The sequence below is a fragment of the Prionailurus bengalensis genome, chromosome F2, assembly GCF_016509475.1.
Source record: "Prionailurus bengalensis isolate Pbe53 chromosome F2, Fcat_Pben_1.1_paternal_pri, whole genome shotgun sequence".
NCBI lineage: Eukaryota > Metazoa > Chordata > Mammalia > Carnivora > Felidae > Prionailurus > Prionailurus bengalensis.
In genome coordinates, this window is record NC_057353.1 from 7989804 (window position 1) to 8011463 (window position 21660).

The 21660-nt window shown below is 39.4% G+C and overlaps 1 protein-coding gene and 1 long non-coding RNA gene across 10 annotated transcripts in view; one reads left to right on the plus strand and one right to left on the minus strand.

Moving 5' to 3' along the window:
* Positions 1 to 21660, minus strand: part of TMEM68 (transmembrane protein 68) — a 62062-nt gene that overhangs the window by 24659 nt on the left and 15743 nt on the right. For 4 of the 9 annotated variants that reach the window (XM_043601089.1, XM_043601087.1, XM_043601090.1 and 1 more), the window contains 4 exons: positions 16687 to 16854; positions 14189 to 14382; positions 9212 to 9272; positions 7405 to 7544 (listed from right to left, as the gene is read on the minus strand). In XM_043601089.1, coding sequence (XP_043457024.1) covers positions 7405 to 7544; positions 9212 to 9272; positions 14189 to 14382; positions 16687 to 16854 — 563 coding nt within the window. The other 5 variants (XM_043601092.1, XM_043601091.1, XM_043601094.1 and 2 more) reach the window with 3 other exon arrangements.
* Positions 655 to 21579, plus strand: LOC122495423. Its single transcript, XR_006300441.1, has 3 exons — positions 655 to 733; positions 17031 to 17035; positions 21536 to 21579. It is a non-coding gene; the product is annotated as an uncharacterized LOC122495423 (long non-coding RNA).

Here is a 21660-nt window from a genome sequence, read left to right on the forward strand (position 1 = left end):
GACTCTAAAAGCCAGTGTCACGGAGCTTTGTCTTCAGGATGAAGGAGGGTAGTAAGCGCTCAGTATATTTAATGAGCCCGCATCGTAACCGGAGGTAAGTTTTCTGTGTTTTGATTGTTTATTTTGTTTTTTAACGTTTATTTATTTTTGAGAGAAAGGGGAGGGGCAGAGAGAGAAGGAGACACAGCATCCGAAGCAGGCTCCAGGCTCCGAGCTGTCAGCACAAAGCCCGACGCGGGGCTCGAACCCACGAACCGTGAGATCATGACCTGAGCTGAAGTCGGACGCTTAACCGACGGAGCCACCCAGGCGCCCCAGAGGTAAGTTTTCTAAGAATGAAGTTCAGAGACACGTAAGCAAAGACAGGGGCGCATAATGTTTCTTTACTGTTAACCTTTGTGAAACTTCCTACATGTCAGCTGCTTGATTTGAACGGTCTCATCTAATGTAACATTATCGTTGTTTCAACTGTACATTCTTTTCTAAGTGTCTGGTCTGGCTGAGTCCCAATATGGCAGAGCAGATTATAGTTACTCACTCTCTCTGCCTACCAGGCCTCTCTCTTTTGGACCATCCTATGGGAGGAATGCAGATCCTGTCCCCGTGAAGTAAGTCCACGGTGGCCCTGTGACAGCACTGGCCGATAAAACGTCAGTGGGCAGCTGGGTGGCACGGTCGGTTAAGTGTCGGACTCTTGATTTTGGCTCAGGTCATGATCTTGCGGTTTGTGAGTGTGGGCCCCGCATCAGGCTCTCTGCTGTCATCGCAGAACCTGCTTCAGATCCTCTGTCTGCCTCTCTCTCGGCCCTTCCCCTGCTCGCTCTCTTGCTCTCAAAACTAAATAAACATTTAAAAATAAATAAATAAAAATAGAAATAAAATAAAATGTCAGTGGGAGTAAGTGAGCCACCTGCAAACAGAAGCTTTAAAAAGTTTCACTCCTGACATTTTTTTTTTAAGTTTGTTTATTGAGAGACAGGGGGAAGGGGGGGAGAGAGAGAGAGAGAGAGAGAGAGAGAGAGAGAGAGAGAGAATCCCGAGCAAGGTCCACTCTGTCAGCATGGAGCCATGAGGCTGGCCTCAATCTCACAAAACCATCAGACCTTGATTTGAGCTGAAATCAAGAGTCAGATGCTTAACCGACTGAGCCACCTCGGTGCCTGACATTTTCTTTTTACCATGGCAACATCCCACCTGAATCCTCCTGAATCCAGGAGGAGGAGGACAGGGACCTCAGGGGAAATATAACATAAACAAGAAGTAAGCTTTCCTGTCTTAGCCTCTGAGATTGGCTGGTTGTTAGCACAGCACACCCTAGCAAAACTAACTAAATTATCCAGTTTTCTTATGTGTAGAAGGCAGTAATAAGTCCTGCTCTATAGGATTAAATCAGACTTATGCATAGAAGGAAAAGTAAAATCACCTCTGTTCACAGATGACATGATTTTATATATAGGAAACCCTAAAGATTTCACAAACACAACTAATAAACAAATTCAGCAAAATTGCAGGATATAAAATCCACACACAACACAAAAATTGTATACACTACCAATGAACAATCTGAAAAAAAAAAAAAACCAATCCCATTTATAAACACATCAAAAAGAGTAAAATACTTAGAAATAAACTTAACTGAGGAAGAGAAAGTCTTATACATTGAAAATTATAAAACACTGCTGAAAGAAATTAAAGAGACAAATACATAGAAAGACCTCCTGTGTTCATGGATTAAAAGATTTAATATTGTTAAGATGTCCATATTATCCAAGGTGATCTACAGATTCAAGGCAATCCCTATCAAAATCCAGCAGCATTCATTTGCAATTTCAAAGGACCCTAAGTAGCCAAAAGAACAAAGTTGTAGGCTTCATACTTCCCCATTTCAGAACATACCACAAAGCTACAGTGATGAAAACAGTGTGGTACTGGTATAAAGACAAACATATAGACCAATGGAATAAAACAGACAACACAGAAATAAACATTTGCACGTATGGCAAATGATCCTTGACAAGGGTGCGAAGACCATACATTGGGGGGAAGGCAGTCTCTTCAACAAACAGTGGTGGGGAATCTAGACACCCACAGCAGAAGGAATAAAGTTGAACCTTATCTTACATCATAAGCAAAAATTACCTCGAAATGGATTAAAGACCTAAACATAAGACTTAAAACTATAAACCTTCTAGGAGAAAATATAGGACGGAAAGCTTCGTAACACTGGATTTGGCAACCATTTCTTGAATATGACACCAAAAGCACAGGCAACAAAAGGAAAAATAGACAAACAGGGCTCCATCAAACTCAAAAACTTCTGTACATAAAAAGGAACAATCAACCGGGTGAAAAGGAACCTACAGGATGAGGGAAAATATTTGCAAATCATATATACAGTAAAGAGGACATCAGAATAAAGAACTTCTACAATTCCACAACAAAAAAATCCAAATAACATGACTTTAAAAATGAGCCAACACCTTGAACACACATTTCTTCAAGGCATATGAAAAGGTGCTCAACACCACTAGTCAGGGAAATGCGTATCAAAACTATAATGACATATTACCTCACACCCATTAGGTTGGCTGCTATCACAAACAAAACAAAAAACAGAAAGTAACAAGTGTTGGTGAGGATGCAGAGAACCTGGAACCCTTGTGGCCTATTGGTAGGGATGTAAAATGGCATGGCCAGCTCTAGAAAACTGTATGGATGAGGGTCCCCCCCCAAAATTAAAAAAGAATGATCGCACCGAGAGATAATAGAAAATATATATTGGTCTCTACCCCTGGTTCCTGGCACAGAGCTCCTAAAACTCTTACTATGTCCTAAAGCAATAAGGGCACTGAACATCTTTCGTGCTAATATTTGGTCTCTGACTCCAGTCAGGACACAGTGCTCCTGAAATCCTTATAATTTCCTGGGTGATAAAAGTGTCTTTTGTTCTACTGGATTCCTGGATGTCTTCTGAATAAGGGCAGGTCACCAGAAAGACCAAACTATGATTAGAAGCTTGGAATTTTCAGCTCTACTCCATCATGCCCCAGAGAGGGGAGAGGAGCTGGAAATGGAGTTAACAATCAATCACGCCTATGTGAAGAAGCCTCCATAGAATCCCAACAGTACAGAGTTCAGGGAGCTTCCATTCCAGGCGGGTGAACACATCCACACCAGGAAGGGTGGCACGCCCTAACTCCACAGGGGCCCTGCAGTTGAGGCCCTCCCATTCCTTGCCCTACGTATCTCTTTATCTGGCTGGTCGTCTGTATCCTTTATCACATCCTTTAATAAACTGGTAAAGTAAGTAAGTGTATTCCTGGGTTCTGTGAGCCAATACATCAAAATAATTGAACCTGGGAGGGGTCCTGGGAACCTCCAATTTGTAGCCAAATTGAACAGAAGTTGCAGGTTACCTGGGGACCCACTACTCGTGATTCGCATGTGGAGTGGGGTGGGAGCAGTCTTGTGGGACTGATTCCTTAACCGGTGGGATCCATACTATTTCCAGGTAGACAGTGTCCGAAATGAGTTAAGCGACAGGATGTCTAACTGGTGTCAGAAAATTGCTTGGTGGGGGCAAAGCCTCCCTCCACACATTTGGCGACCAGAAGGGTCGCAAGTCATGTTCTGTGTAAAAGTAAAGGAGATGTGCAAGTGAAAGAAAGACGCAGTATGGAAGAACTAGGTTTTTCCCTCCGGGAGGGAGAAGCTGGAGTTTTTTCTTTCCACCTATGATCCGGCAATCTGACTTCTGAGTATATATCCAAGAGAATTCAAAGCAGGGTCTCGAAGACATATTTGTACACCCATATCCACCACGGCACTATTCCCAACAGCAGAGGAAATGGAAGCAACCCTAACGTGCATCGGTGAACGAATGAATATACGACATGTGGTACACACAACGGAGTGTTATTCATTCAGCTTTAAAAACCAGAAGGAAATTCTGTCACGTGCTGTAGTATGGATGGACCTTGAAGACATTAAGCTAAGTGAAACAAGCCAGTCACAAGAAGACAAACGTTGTATGATTCCCCTTTCCTACCGTGGTCAAACTCATAGTCATAGAAGGCAGAATGGTGGTCACCAGGGGCTGTGGGGAGGAAGAAGCGACGAGTGGTGTATGATTTCCACGCATATGTGGAATCTAAAAGAGGTGAATTCATGGAAACGCAGAGCAGAATAGGGGCGTTACCAGGGCGTGGAGGAAGAGGGAGATGTTGGTCAAGGGTACAAACTTCTGGTTACACGATGAGCAAGTTCTGAGGATCTAAGGTACAGCACAGTGACTACAGTTACGAATACCGTATTATATATCAGAAAGTTGCTAATGAAAAGGCCTTAAATACTGTCACCACGGGCACACAAAATGGCAATTAGGTGATGGAAGCACCTAACCTTACCGTGGCCATCATTTCACAATATACACATGTATCGCATCTTCACGTTGCACGTTAAACTTTTACAATGTGATTGGTCACTTGTATCTCGACAAAGCTGGGGGAAAAACAAGAATCTCGCGTGGCCCGTGAAGGAACCAGAAGAAAAAGCTGACGGGTATGTATGAAAAAGAAAAAAGAAAGAATGGGCAGCAGGTTTTCAGGGGGTACAGAGACTGGAGATTGGCCGCACACGTGAATATATTTGGCACTACTAAAGCATACACTTAAAAACGGCTAATAAACGTTGTGGTTTTGACTACACTTTAAAAACTTGAAAGAAATCACACTACACATACCTACGGCTGGTATAAAAGTCATAATCAAAACACACTCACACCATTTTCCAGGTGATTCAACAGAAGCCATTCAATTTATGGCTTTCACGTAGTTTTATACTTTCTGAAGATGTAACTGCAAGCTGAGTGGGCTTTTCTCGTCCTCATCTTCCCTGATCTCTTTGCAGGAATGAATAATACCGGTCATTCCTACTGTGTAAACATCCTCGCCGGCTGGCTTCTCTCACACAAACTGACTTTTCTCCACGTCTCCACAGCTTTGGCCGACGTCCTCAGCATGCCCCTCGTGTGTTCTTCCCTGTCCTCCCATCTGTCCTCAGTCTTCTGTCTCTAACCTGCTTTGTGAATGAAGCTCATGACTTCAGTAACTGTCTCGTGCGGATAACTTCTAAATTTTCATCATCGAGTATTTTTAAAAACCTATGCGTATAATATATATGGACATATCCTGCAGGTAGCTATAGAATCAGTTTTCAAGTCTGGTACGTTCTATCTCTGTAAAATCTCTCAAATCTGTCCCTTGCTCTTCTTCAAGTAGATAGAGACCACTATGTGATTCATTCACTCATCAAACATTTACTGACATCTAATTAAATACCTAACATGGTGCTGGGAAGTGGAGACCCAAGAATTCAACAGCATGAGCCCTGCTCTTAAAGAGTGCACTTATAATCTTATGTATCTAAGTGATCACAATTGCTATAGTCATCTTCACAAACCATTGTAGAGAAACAGATTATACATCTGCTTGTTTGGGCCTCCTAAATGTGAATGAAACTGATATGAGCCACTCCCAAGCAGAGACCTATCCTCACTGAAATGTTATCTGGTAGACAAATTCCCTAGTCTGATAGTTAAGGGCCTAAAAATGTAGCTACTTACTTATCCAGCAGCATCTCAACCAAACCCTACCCACCAAGCTACTGATTCCCCAAGTTTATTCCACAGCTGCTAATCCAGGAAAAACAAGGAGGTTTTGGTCAGCTAAGACTGGGAAATGCCCTTTGAAACAGTTAAATAGACTTCATTGCAGAGCTTCTTGCAGCCTTTAATGAGTTTGCAAAATCCCTGGAGAATTTATTAGGCAGTCTTTTCCAACCTTGCCGTTCTAACCAACACTGCTGGTATATGGTCAACTCTCCAACCACTGCATCTTTGTTCATACTCTTCCTCCAGCCCCAAGTCCACAGGACCAAGCCACGCCCTTCTTTCAAGACCCAAATGCCCTCACTCCAGGGAGCTTTTCCTATTTTTTCCTTCACAAAGCAGTCTTTTTCCCCTCTGAGCTTCTACTGGTCTCGCTCAAATTCAGCCTCCGTATCACTTCCAGTGATCTTGCCAAACGCAAACCTATTACACCATTCACCTATGTTCAAGAGCACCCACCCCCCACCTGCTTTCAGGAAACAAAATCAATTATAGGCCATCCTAGTCCAGACCATTCCTGTGTTTCTAGCCCCATCGCCTATGATATCCCTGTAGCTATACAAGACCACTCTCAACTCCCCAAAGATTTTATGCTATTTCGTAACACCATCCCTTTATACATTGTTTCCTCTACCTCAGTACCCTCTGTCCAGCTAATTCCTTGTCTTTCAAAGCCGAATTCAAGCATCACCTCTCTCAAGGAGGCATCCCTAATCTAAGTTAGATAGCTTCCCTTTGTGCTTCCATGATGTCCTAAGACAGAAGTTCTCAATCAGATCAGATTTTGCCCCGTTGGGGATCATACGGAAAGGTCTAGAGGCATTTTCTATGATCACAACGAGTGAGGGGTGAGGATGGGGAGTGCTACTGGCATCTAGTGAATAGAGGCCAGAGATGGTGGTGGTAGACATCCCACAGTGCACAGGACAGCACCCCACAGCAAAACGCCCACAGTACCCAGGTTAAAAAACCTTGCCGTAAGCACACCACCGTGGTAACACGTCACCATATAAGCACTGATTTAGTTATTTAGCTCCCTCACTAGACTGTAAGTTCCTAGGACAACAGGAGTCACTGGTGTTAACAGTGTTAATATCCAGCATTCATGAAGCACTTACTATCTGCCACTCACTGTTCTAAACAATGAACTTGCGTAACCTCATGTAATGCTCAGGGACAACTATGAGCAGGTACTATTCTCTTCCCGGTTCTGCACACTAACAGAGTGAGCTGTGGACTCCCTGAGGTCACACAGCAAGTTGTGGAGCTGGGAGCAATCTGATTTCATCACCCACACCCTTGAACACTATTCCATTCTCCTCCCAAGATACTTCTATCAAACAAGAACAATACTTGTCTTTATATGGAGGTCAAATCTTTGTTCTTCTGAACATCACTTATGAAACCTTTTACTTACCAGTGCCAAGAGCCCCGACTTCGGCACGTTTGACATTTTAAACTGAATAGCTCTGCGGTGGGGGGCTTCCTTAGGCATCGTACGATGTTTACCAGCATCCCTGGCCTCTACCCACTAAATGCCAGTAGCACCACCACCTCCCGGGTCCTGCCTGTCATGACAATAAAAACAGTCTCCAGATCCCGCCAAATGTCCCCTGCGGGGAGGAAATCACAACTGATCTAGAACATGTTTGTAGGATACAGTAGTGAAGTCATTTCTAATACAGTACTTAAAAGGAAAACTCTGTTCAAAGATTAAGAAAGAAACAATAATTTACCTTTTCAGCTAATTCTTCTGCTGTTATCTTTGGATCATAAGGAATAGGCTCACCTAAATAGGTGCGTAATTTCACAGGAAAACCTCCATACATCGGAGCAAATGGATAGCGGAATTTTTCATAAAGCCATCTAAATAACCCTGTTTTAAAGTAAACAAATTATTTTAATGGGTTAAATATTCTGAGCACATAATTGTAACTTTCAAATTAATATGTAAGACTTAGAGGAAGGTGGCAAACAATATCACCCCCGGGCAATTAGTACAATACATGTTTTTTTAAGACGAGCTTTTCATCACTTGTAACTAATGGAGCATACTAACGTAAGATGTTAATAATAAGAGAAACTGAGGGGTGGTGAGAAGCTGTATCAGTACTCTGCATTTTCTGCTCAATTTTTCTGGGAACCTAAAAATGCCCCCCAAAATAGGTTTGTTCATTTTTTTTAAAATGAGCTTTCAAAAATAAGAGAATTTTAAAAAGGCAAATCAATTACTATTATTACAAAACAAAGGGTAAAGACTATAACCCAAAGCTAGAAGCTACAATGTCTAGAGACTCACAAAAACAGGCTTGTATGAATAAAAGAAAAAAAAAGAAAAGGGTAAGATAAATTCACATAAACATGAAACTACAATGCACCAATAAACCAGGTAAAGAAAAAATATTGTAAATTAAGAAAACTGCAGAGTAGCAAAGAATTACTAATGTTAGTGACCAAGTACAAAATTTAGCAGGATTGCAAGTGGCAATAATGTAAAATAAACTGATGAACTAAGTAAAAAAGAAAGTCAAAAAGCAGTCAACAGTAATTTTTAAACCACTTTATAATTAAAGAAACAAAATTAGGAATAATTTTTGGTATGCAACTTAAATTCTGAAGAAATGACCTGAGAGAAAATTAGAAGAAATAATTCTACTGTAAGAAATAATCCCCAACAGTTAAGTATCACATCACTTTCCACTTTACATTTGGAAAAAAAAGGGGGGGGGGGAGTAATACCTAAAAAATGTAATCGAATATCAACGATATACCAACATCAGACATAAAACAGACAATAGAAATTTAAAGTTCTTCAAGAGGAGATCTGCATGGGGATAGGAACAATATATTGCTAGGGATACAAAATATAATCAATCGAATATAATATATAAACCACAGGATATAAAAATAAACTATGAAAATCTCAAAATAAAAAGAAAACAACAGAGAAACCGCAAAGAAAAAGCACATCTAAATGTCATCTCTCCTCTAACTACACTCAAAGCTTATTTTGTTACCCATAAATTAAAGTTAGGCAAAAAGAACTTTATAATATAAATGTATCATGGTTCAAAATATTTTAAAAAGCAAAAAATAAGAAGTAACAGATATGAACCAAAGCAGATGATACATCCTTGTGTCGTTAATCTTAATTCAATATCATATTGTCATCCATTTTTAAAGCTGAAACTCATGCAGCAGTGAGTTAGGAAGGCAGTCTGAGTCATGGGTACATTTGTTCTAAACCTCAACAACGTGGTTCAACCCAGGAAATTAGATAACTCACTGTAATTTTAAGCCCACAACAAATAAGCTTCAGTATGTAGATGAGATTCTCAACAAAAATCTAACATCTAAGAACTGCCATTACTTAGAATGAGTTATCGTTTAGACTTTAAATAGAAAAGCATCTAAATAATAAATTCATTATCTAAAGTAATAACTCAAAAGGATTTCTTACAGGGTTCAAAAGCCCAAATATTTAAACTACTATAATCTAAATATTACATTACAATTAGAAAAACCATATGAATCAGAACTTACTTGTTCCTCCAAGTGATCTAAATCCTTCTCGAATATTTTGTGTAAACATAGGAATAATGGGCTAGAGAGAATTTGAATTAAAAAGTAAATATATTGATCCATTCAATATCACCATTGAGTCAGTAATGCAAACTTTTGGGGGCCTGCTTAAGATTATGAAAATGAGGTATTTTAAAAATAAAGGTATACTTTTATCACTAGTGTGATTTATCAGACTAAATTTAACTTGATCATTTGTAAAAATAAAAATTGGAACTACTACCCTCTAGTGGCGATATATAATATTTCATTTGCCAACTTTCCTATCATTCCACATAAACCCTTGAAACTCAAAATGAGGATTACCAAAATCATTAATTTCACGGAATAAAATGAATATGGTAAATTGATCTTAGCGGTCCACTGAAGAGTATGCTGACTGGAGAAAAGTTACAAGGCAGAGGTCCCTGTATGGGGAAATACATATGAATTTAAATGACAGGTTTTGGCAAGATGCTGTCACAGAACTGAAACACTTTTTTGTGTGAGCTTATGAAATCTAAAAATGTTCAACATTAATGAAAAGTATAAGACTCACTGCAAAAAAAAAAAAAGGAAAAGCATATACAGAAAACAATTCCTTTTATCATTAATTTTAGAGCATTTCTGCTCACAAGTTCATGGTTTTTATTATCCCATGAATATCACCGATTAAGCATGATTTTTTAAACAGAGACCTTAACAATGATGAAATAGCAAAGGATCACGTAAGGAGGTTCTACCATGGTGAAACTGAAGTAGACAAAAAAAATTGAATAGAAACACCTTAATATGCACACAAAATCCAACGAATTAAACGATGTTTCAGAAAGAAAAAAAAAAGCTGAGTATCACTTTACTTCCAGTCTACCATCAGTCTGTGCCGAATACAGTGTTCCCTGCCTCGGTGAGCAGGGCTTGAGATGTTTAAATAAGCTGACATTTTACAAAGCCATTCTTACTCAGCTGTGGGGAACAGTAAACTATGGTGGACTGAAGGAAAGGGACTAAAGACATAGCTTTCTTCCTAAGACTTACTAGCTCACATAGAACCCCTGACCATCTATTTACTGTATCTCTCCCCGCAGCGGAAGGAAGACCCCTAACAGCGGAGACGTTGTTCTGCTCACAGCAGCGTCCCCAGCACCCGGAACAGTGCCTGGACTAGACTAGGTGCTAAAACGAAGTGCGACGAAGGAATCACAGAAGGAATGAGTACACAGGACAGACACGATGCCTGTAATGGATTAGTTTGTATTCTCTGAATACAAAACGTCAGAAACAGGCAGCAGCAATCTTAAAACCAGTTAGGAAAAAAAGTCAGGTAAAGAAAAGCACTCCGGTGGAAGAATTTAAAGTTTCGTGGCGTTAATCCACAAAGCTAAAACATGAAACAAAGTACACGGACTCTTTGGTAAAATATTCAGATTATGATCAAGGAAACCACCCCTAGTTTGGTGAAATAAAGTAATTGGCTGACAGTCTAACGTTTTAAAGAGTTATAAAATGTCTTTAGAGTTGAGAACATAAAATGCCCAAAGAGGAACAGAAACCTTTCAGCTCACATATACACACACCCTTTGTCTTCTCTGACCAGTATTGCTGGATTTATGTCTACTGAGTGGCAGGAACCCCTAAGTTTCTGCTGAAGCGTGCACTTTATGAAGACTCTTGAGGTTACATATCATCGTTTAAAAAGCTTACTCTCCAGAAGCTAGATATTTCTAGAACTCCCTAAACAGGAAAATGCTTACGCTAGCAGGCTCAGTATTCCAGGCTATAGTCTGGGCATATGGTCGCTTAGATTTGCATTCAAGCTTACAGCCTTAAGACCATAAGCATTACTTTATTACAACCTGATACTGTAGTACAATTATTCCTCCCTTTCCTCATGCACCTTTTGTATACGACTTGCATAAGTAACCTAGGATGAAACTGTTTGCAGTATACATGTATCTCTGGGTAAGGGTGTGCAAGACAAAGAGAATGTGTATTTTGTTAAAACTAGTCTTGGGGAATCAGGTGAATGTGGTCTGAGAGTCTAAACTTTGCCACTAAAAGTAAATGAGCACCACTGGACAAATCACCAAAGTGGAAATAATAATAATTATCCTATCTCAAAGGCTATTTTGTGGATTGAGATAATACATATTAACAATTTTATTAAAACAACTGTTATTTTCTTTTACATCAGTTATTTGTTTTCTAACTTGAATAAATGGGCTAATATTTTCCCAACCTATTTAGATATGAAGTCACCTAAACATTCCTATCAAAGCGATAATTCTCAGGAATTTCACAAAATGAGTGATTTAGATCATATTAAAAAGCCTGTAACTTTCAGATAAACCTTAAATATTTTTTACCAATATTTTGTAAACTTGCACTGACAATCTAGATTTTTTTCACTTCAATTTGTTATAATGTCACAATTTAAATGCAGTTATTCCTGCAACAGTCTTAAATTTTTACTGAAGTTTATGATAGTTCTGTGAGGACTGTGGAGGGGTTTTCCAGATGGGATATTTGTAGCATTCACAACTAGATCCATATATGATTGAAAGAGCTCCATCACGTATCCGGAGGGTCCCCCTGACCTCCAGGTCAGCAGACTCACGGTGAAATGCAGGCAGGAGTCCCGCAGTGTAAGCTCTGCTTTGCTTCTGCCTTGCTGTATGACCTGACCCCTCCGTCCCTTCATCTCTCTGTGCCTGAGTTCCCTCATCTGCAACACTGGAATAATTACGTCACCTACTTACTATACAGGAGTACCAACGTAAAGCCTTTAGAAGCACTACAAAAGGTTGGGGTGATACAGTATTTACCAAACATTTAATGCTATTTTGTAAATCAACAACATTAACGATTTTTGTTTTTAAACTTAAAAAAAGGGGTTTATAAAATTTTCCCAAGTTTTATACAGAAACTTTAATTAAATGATCTGGATTATCTTACTTAATTATCTAGAAACTCTACCAAAGACTGAAAAAAATAGTTCCTTTCTCTCTGTAATTTCTTACTTTCAGGCCTTCATCCAGGCAATGTTCCTTAAATCTGTGAAGTTAAGGATGAGAAATTAGAATCTCACGATCAATTTAATTCCAAATCTATTTTTGTCATTTTTATCTTAAAACTTTATAAGAAATCATTCTTTCAAAATATAAACTGAAAACTAAACTATCTTTGATTAGGTTTTCAGCTTTTACCATTGCTTTAACAGATATTACATTCATTACCATTAATTTTTGTACAATGGTGCATATATCCTTTTGTTTTACATTATTCATATATTCTAAAATTTTGTTTTATACATCAGTGCTTAAGACTCTTTGAGAAATAGGGGTGCCTGGGTGGCTCAGTCAGTTAAGCATCTGACTCTTGGTTTCCACTCAGGTCATGATCTCATAGTACGTGAGAGTTCAAGCCCTTCGTGGGGCTCTGTGCTGACAGCGCAGAGCCTGCTTAGGATCCTCTCTCTCTCTCTCTCTCTCTCTCTCTCTCTCTCCAATAATAAATAAACTTAAGGAAAAAAAAGCTATATGGCTTTAAAAAAAAGCCTCTTTGGGAAATAAAATGTGCTATAAATTAATTTTCTATATCACTAATACTATTAACATAAAGTTCAACTTCAAACATCCCTTTCTAGTAGTGCTTAACGTTTTTCTAGTAGTGCTTAACGTTGTGTTTAAAAAATCGATTCAATTCAATTCAAAGACTACCAAATGCCAATCACTGTAGATGGTCTCGTCCTCAGGGAGCTTATAATCTACAGTAGGACAATAGTGTTTAAATGTGTATGTTGTCTATTATTAAACACTTGGGCAAGTGCAGTAACTCTTATTCTGGGATCACATTACTAGTGCGCCACAGCAGTAACTTCTGGTAGTCACATGTACATGTGTACAGGACAAACTAAAACTCAATGGATTTTATTTTAATTCTGCAGTTAAAAAAAAAAGAAAAATCCCGTTCTTCCTCAAATATCCGTCTTGGGTCAGAATGAGTCATCTGTAATCTCTTCGTTTTTAATCAAGAGCCTGTATCTGCGAGCTGAACAGGCAAGTTAAGCGTGCACACCGGTCTCTATGTAGCAGCAATGGGCACACAAAAAACACTGACGCAGGGAAGTACTGTCAGCAGTCTCTAACTAACTGGCCCAGAAAAAGAACACCATCCTGGTCAAAGGCACTACCATTTCTTTTCCCAACAGACAATCTAAAATGAAAACAGAAAACACAGGAACATTCCACAAGTGATCAGTAAGCGTTTCACAGGATAAAGTACAATATGGAAACCAAAAAGTTGAGAAATACTTTCCAAAGCAAAAGGACAAAATGGCATTCACATTCTCCAGTCTACTAAACAGAATAATTACAGTGGATCTCAGAGGAACACTTAATTTTATTGACTAGTTCTTTCATCAAAATCTTTTAAAAGATCTAAGTTACAGTAATATTTGTTTCTCATCTTCAGTACAATCAGAGAGCTGACCACATTTGCTGATAAAAAAAATAATAGGGGCTACGAATTATTCAATTCCTAGGATTAGATAAATTGGTCACAGATAAAAGAATTGCAGTGAAACCAACCAACGACCGTCACTGAAAATATGCCAATTCAATCATACCCAAGGACTAAAATACATAGAACTGAACTGATTACACTTTTGAACAAGGTATGACTGAAGGAACACAAAACATTTTACAAATCTGATTAAAAGTCAGATTTTGAAATACGATATAAAACTTTGGTGGCTATCTGCCAAATTTCCAGACTGATGTGGAGGTGACATCCCATGCACAACTTCTCCACCACTACCTTACAAAGAGTTACGCGTACACTGATTTTTAAGTAGTGCAATGAAAGGATCTAAATTCTTATATACTCTGGCTCACTATGTAAGCATTTATTTTAAATCCAACCTAGCTTTACTTTAATAATTGGTTTTATACAACTCACCACTTTTGCATCAATTGCAACCTGAGCGAAGCCTTTACGATTACCCCAAATGATGTTGTAGGTTTCATCACTAATTAGGGCTTCTCGAACTCCACCTGGTGAAATAGCTAACAAGTGACCACTCCTCAGAATTTCAACACATTTTTCTCTTGGTCCATGTAGAGCACAAAATACATCAAGTAATAAACTAAACCCTGTAAGAAACATTAGCATGAAGATATGTCTTAAGTACTTCTTGTCCAATTCTTCAAAACAAAAACATTTGCAACCCACAGAACTTAATATCTACACTTAAATTAGTAAATTCCTTTTTTTACTTCTTTTTAGATCAACAAGAACTCTTAAGGTTTACGTACAATTAATATTGCTGGTAAAGTAACAGCTACTATGACTTACTCATCGCCTCCCACTGATCACCTCCTCACGGATCACCTGCTATTCGGGCTACTGGACATATTCAAACTCTTAATTAAAACTCACAAAAACCATGGAAAACAGGGATTCTGGCCCCCATTTTACAGACAAAGAAAGTTGGCTCAATGAGTCTCTTGCTCAAAGTGACACATCTAGCAAATGGCAGGGCAGAGATTCTGGTCCAGGTATGTCTACTCCAAAGCCCCTTCCACTGCATCTCGGGGCCAAACACTGTGTATAGTATTTACTAGAGCAATCAGACATGATATCCCATCAGCAATCACAAAGCTAATCTTCCTTTAGCCCTATAAGAAAGAGAATCACTCAGGAGAATGTAAATCTGACTATGCTTAGCCCTACCAAAATTGGCAAGCCATAATCAAATCAACTGAAATTCCAAGTTAGATGATGTTACTCTCACAATTAAATTTTTAAAATCAATAATGATAGCAAAATCATTAAGAGGTTTGGTTTTTTTTAAGAGTTTTTAATAAAGTGAGTATTTAATTCAGTAACAGCCAATTCCAGGTCTTACTATTATACAGTTTTTCAAAGCACAACTATTTATGGATGAAAGAAATAATCCTGTTAGTAACTAAATATTTTAACCAAATCCTACACTGGAACTCTGGAGGGCTGATGTTAGCGTATACATTATTCTTGAGAATGGAAAATTGGGTAGTGAAGACTGTGCAGACTAACCAAACTTCTCACAGGTTTAAGGATCTAAAGCAAGATTATACATATTATTAAGATTGAAAGACTATTCATCCCCATTATATTAAAAGCTCACTGATTTAAATAGATACATTTTCATAATGGGTTTCATAAATTACAAGATGATAAAGGGGAAATTTCAAGGCAAATGCAAATAAAAATATGCACATTACGTATAAAAACAATGCAAGCAACCTAATTTTCTATAAGAGAAAACTAGTCAAGTAAATATCTTAGCCCTACATTAAAACTATTCTTTATAAAGCATGGTACAATGTTAATGCTAACATCACAATTTTATAAAGAAAAACACAGAAGTGATTGCATAACATGCAAAATTATGCAAATGAAAAATGAAGTACAATAAATCAAAACAATAACTGGTTATGTTAGGGTGGTAAGATCATAATGATACTCTCCTTTTCTCTAGTTTTCAAATTTATTATAAAGTGATCACAATTATTTTCTAAAGAAAAACCTTTCCTGGACAATTTAGTTTAATCAGAGTACAAATGGCTTTTTAGTACACAAGGACACTCAAAAGATTAACCATGCCTATGAAAGGCACTGTTACTTAATTCACTGCTTGGTGTTTGTCTTTCTGGTTGATGGGTGGCTTTTGCTTTTATTATGCCAGAGAACAAATGATAAACTTTGTTGGCTCATTTCTGGTGATTCAGTGACAAAAGAAAATAAGACTTACTACCAAGGAGTTTATTTTAGGATGGCTTTTTAAAAACAGTTTGAAATCATTTGGTTCATTAATCTTTTTAAAAAACATAAGCCTTTATGAACAGATTAAGAAGAATATAGTCCTTAACTTTAAGAGTTGTAAGTCCAGCGGGCAAGTCAAGTACGAAAAAGACAGACTCGTAAGGATAGGATTTCTGAAGCAATGTTATTATATGAAGACAAAATATACCCTCACTGATGTTTTAAGTAAGTTTGATTTGCTAGAATACCAACAGTAATCAAACTCTAATTACTGTGAAGTTAAACTCCAAAAATCAGTATCTCATGGAAAAATTCATCATATGAAAAATCAACTACTTTCTATGGCAAAATATAAATTAATTACTTGGTAAAAGTTACAATTTATTTTTTTAAGTGGAATTTCACAATTTAACTTAGACAAATAATAACAAAATAGCTGTTAATAAAGAAAAAAGTTAGGTGACATTTTTGACCATGTTTTTATATTTAGATATATTACATAAATCGGGTAATTAGATACTCCCAAACTAGAGTTCTAAGTGTGTTACCCTAAAAAGGCAAAAAGCTTTTCCAAATGATCCTAGAGAGCTCAAGGACACAGACTTTAACATAATTTGATCATGTTAACACCACTATCCACAGTCAAAGTTTACCTGGGATTTTAAAGACAAAGTGATCGGCTACTACTCGGCAAGTCCTGCCTTTATGGATAAAAATTTTAGCCATGAAGTAGTAAAAATCTATGGGAATAGCTCCATGATAAAAAATTATAAGTGCTGGTCCTTCTTCTGGTATTTTTTCCATCCCGTGAACTTCATAACCTGTTAGAAAGACAAAATACAGATGCTTAAAATATATTTATTAGTCTATTTACACTAAAGGATGGTTACTAACTCAGAAACTCGGTCTTTTGTCGTTGAAGTACATGAGCCTTCCTCTTTCTCTTTCTCTCTTCACATAAATCGGTCCCACAGCGATTAGGTGGGCCACGGCGAAGTCGGGGTGGGGAGCAGCAAGGCATGCTCCAGCTCAGGCAGGTTGAGGAGGGCATCCCCATGAGGTGGTCCAGAGTGGGGAATCAGAGCCCAAGCAGAGTTGTGAGTACACCCCCAGAGGGCAACAGCCTAGAACAGGGTGCTGGGGCCTGGGTGGGAAAGGGAGGGAAGCCAGGAGTGGGGACAAACACAGGGGTAGAGGACAGCATTCAGATACTTCAGTGGCCTAGTATGGGGTGTCAGCCCAAGTGGGGTCAGATACCATCTGAGAGTATCATCCCGTGAGTAGCACGGGATGATGGCAGTGATGAGAGCTTGATTAAATACAGGAGGACTGGTCTAATGAGCCTACACATTAAGGATAACGTGAGCCAGGTTTCTCACTGCTGGAGAAGGTGGCTACAAAAACAGAAAAGGAGAAAACTAGAATAAAGTCTAGCTGTATGAGAACCTCATTCCCACCCTAAAAGCAAGAATAAGCGGTGTGTCAGAAAGCTGAGGTCGCTCTCTCCATCAGGTGAACCGAGAGCTCCAATGGGTGATAAGCACTTCTAATGAGAGGGAAGTTTAAACTTAAGTATGGAGAAGACACAGGTGCCCTAAAAGTAAGCAAGAAGAAAGTAACTGAGATGTTAACAAATTTAAAGGCCAAGTGCTGGTGGCCATTGAGTGCAGAATCCCTGGGAAGCCCAGACATAAGCAAGAGTCCACACTCACTCAGCAACAGTCCTCCAGAGGCCTCAGTGGGTGCTTACAAGAAAAAGTGGGGGCGCAGTAGGCAAGAGACCGAAAAGAGCCCTTGCAAATGGTATCGAGAACAAAACCCCACTTGCTTCTTGGAAGCTTCTCTTGGAAAATCGACACCTGACACCGGGAGAAGTGCAAGAAACTCTTCCACCCCTTCCAGGGAAAGGGCACCTGATGCTGGAAAGGACAGAGCTCAGTCCCCTCCTCTCACCCTTGCCTCGCCCCGCCATCGCACTCTCAGGGCAAAGTCCACTACTGCTAGGGGAGCGCAGAAGCCAAAGCATCTGCCCCTGGGAGGTAGACAGTAGGCCCGGGTTCTGAAATGACATCAAGGAGAGATCGACTCCCCCTGGAAGGAAGGGCAAGAAACTTGCTGCCAACCCCAAACTCCCACCTAGGTAGGGCAGAGTTTGCCTGCCACTAGGAAGAGGAAAAAGGACGCTGAGAAAGCCTCCCACCTGCGCCTCAGGCATGCAGGGACCGGGCCTGAGTGCGGTCCCAGCCAGACCAGGAAAACCGAAGAGTGTCCCTGACATCCCCACCCCACCGCCGGCCTCACGTGGAGTTATAAAGGCAACGATGTGCCCAGCAGTGGCAGATGTACCGGACTGAGGACGCGGGAGGGGTGCTGGGAAACACCACTGTGCACAAGGCAGCTGCAGGATTTTGCATTCTGTGCTGAACGGAAGGTACCTACAGCTACAACAAAACACAACTCCAGTCCACCTACAGGGTAGGCTGAATTAAACGCCACCCCACTCACTAACGGCCTGACAGAAAAAGGTCAATTTTCAGTTATAAATACTATTTACCTCATTTTCTACTTTCTTTTACAAGCAATGCCCAGAATTCAATAAAAAAAGAAATTACGAAACATACAAAGCAGCAAGAAAAAAAATCCACTGTCAAGAGATTGTTTAATCAAGAGAACCAGACCCAAAAGTTTAAATCATCGGACGGTAACTTTAAATTAACCATGGTTAATATGTTAAAGGATTTAGTGGAAAAAGGAACACATGCACAATCAGATTAGAAATTTCAGCAGATAGAATGAAGTTATAAAAAACAATGAATCAAATGGAAAGCAAAATACTTGAATGAGATCTAAAGATCAGTAATATTTCCATGCTAATTTCCTGATTTGAATGGTTTTATTAATGTTAAATAGAAGAACTTCCTTGTTTGTAGGAAATATGCACTAAAAGCATTAAAGAGAGGGTAACGTAGGCACTTCTAGTCAAATGATTTAGGAAAATAAGTTCTTTGTATAATACTTGGAGTATTAGTTTTTAAAAAGTCTATGAATAAAAGCAACAATCGTTATTGCTCTCTATGGAAAAACCATGTAAGATCTTAGAATCACAAAATTTATAAGATAAAAAAGAACCTTTGGGTTCCAATCTAACAGACATATTAAAACTTAAGACTATCTTTGGTTGTTAATCAAGGCTACCCAAGGAGTTACACGTCTCTAAAACATCAAGTACACTTTATTGAATCCACTGGCTTTTAAAACACAATCTGGACCCTTCTGTGTAAGCTTAATACAGAGTAGTTCTAGAGGAGGAGATTCGTCTTGTTACAAGCAGGTTGTAAAACGGGTAATGAGCAGATCAAGGGGAGTAGTGAAGAGGGCCAAGGTAGGAGACGTCAATTAAGTTATAGCTTCCCTGAGATAACACAATCTAGAGTAAAATTTAACAGTGAGTCATAAAATAATTCATTGAGCACTTGCTTCGGCAGCACATATACGAAAATAATTCATTGATAAAAATAAGAAAACTCGGGGCGCCTGGGTGGCGCAGTCGGTTAAGCGTCCGACTTCAGCCAGGTCACGATCTCGTGGTCCATGAGTTCGAGCCCCGCGTCAGGCTCTGGGCTGATGGCTCGGAGCCTGGAGCCTGTTTCCAATTCTGTGTCTCCCTCTCTCTCTGCCCCTCCCCCGTTCATGCACTGTCTCTCTCTGTCCCAAAAATAAATAAAAAACGTTGAAAAAAATTTAGAAAAAAAAAAAAAATAAGAAAACTCTTAAACTCTTGACTCAGTGCAAAATAAAACATCCGTTTAAACTGTTACATACCAATGGGTAACTTAACCACATTGCAAACTTTGATTTCATTCACAAACATATTTTTTGGTATGTTGCAGAGACTGCAGAAATCTCCTGCAGTACAAGTGAAATTAAAGACCCGCGCCAGCCCCCCGTCTTTCCTTCCTGACACACTATAAACCCCACAAAGTCACTGTAAGGAGGAGCGAGTAAATGACAGGATGAAAGGCTGGTGGAAATGGGGAGAGGGGCGATCTCTGGAGGCTTTCTTCAACGTGCTTCAGTTCAAGGTTGGCTTCCTGAGTATACTTGTTTTCTCCTCCGACGCTAAAGAGATGAACCCGTCTACTGCCCTTTAGACTGCTACCAACCACTAGCACATCTCTCATGGCAACCCTGTCCTCTTGGCGGAGGTGGGGGATACAACAGATTTCAGTAAGCTCCACCAATGCTTCAAAGGAAAATACCCTGCATAGTTTATCACAAGACTTGGAACTTAACACTCTGAGGAGCCGATGAAATGTGATCATGGTTCTAGTCATAAGACCTGTTCCTCCTTCCCATCTCACTGCTGTCAGGTGTCATTACTGACCTCAGCCTCAGCTGGCCCCAGCAAAAAGAAAAAGTCCACTGAACAATGAAGAAATGAAGAAAGCAAAAGAAAGCAAAAGAGATTCGGGGCGCCTGGGTAGGCTCAGTCGGTTAAGCATCTGACTTGGCTCTGGTCATGTTCTCACGGCTCGTGGTTCGAGCCCCGCATCAGGCTCTGTGCTGACAGCTCACAGCCTGGAGCCTGCTTCCGATTCTGTGTCTCCCTCTCTCTCTGGCCCTCCCCCACTCACACTCTGTCTCTCTCAAAAAAAAATAAATAAACATTAAAAAAAAGAGAGAGAGATTTAAAAATACCTTGAGATAGACGAAAATGGAAATAAACCATAATGAAACTTGCGGGATACAGCAAAAGCAGTTCTGAGAGGGAAGTTCATAATGATAAATGCCTATCTCAAGAAAACAAGAAAAATCTCAGATAAACAACGTAACTACACGTCAAGAAACTATAAAAAGAACAAAGGTAGTAAAAGGAAGGGAATGCCAAAGATTAGAGAGGAAATAAAAAGACAATATAAAATATCAATGAAACCAAGAGCAGTTTCTTTGAACAGATAAACAAAATTGACAAGCCTTTAGCTAGACTCACCAAGAAAAAGACAGCACTCAAAAAATGAAATCAGAAATCAAAGAGGGGACCTTACTACTGATACCACAGAAAGACAAAGGGTAAGAGATTCCTATGAACAATACATGCCAAGAAACTGGACAACCTACGTGAAGTGAATAAATTCTAAGAAACATACAACCTTCCAAGACTAAATCATGAAGAAATAGAAAATCTGAACAGACCAATTACAAGTAAGGAGACTGAAGCAGTAATCAAAAACCTCCCAACAAACAAAAGTCCAGAAGACGGCTTCACTGGTAAATCCTACCAAACATTCAAAGAGGAACTGATACCAATCCTCAAATTCTTCCAAGAAATAGAGGAGAGAACTCTCCCAAACTCATTTTATGAGGCCAGTTTTACCCTAATACCAAAACCAGACAAGGGCATCACAAGAAAAAAAATTATAGGGGTGCCTGGATGACTCTGTCAGTTAGGCATCTGACCCTTGATTCGGCTCAGGTCATGATCTTATGGTTCATGGGTTCAAGCCCCGCGTTGGGCTCTGCCCTGACAGTGTGCAGCCTGCTTGGGATTCTCTCTCTGCCCCTCCCCTGCTCGCACGCTCTTTCAAAATAAATAAACAGTTTTTTAAAAAAGAAAAGAAAATTATAGG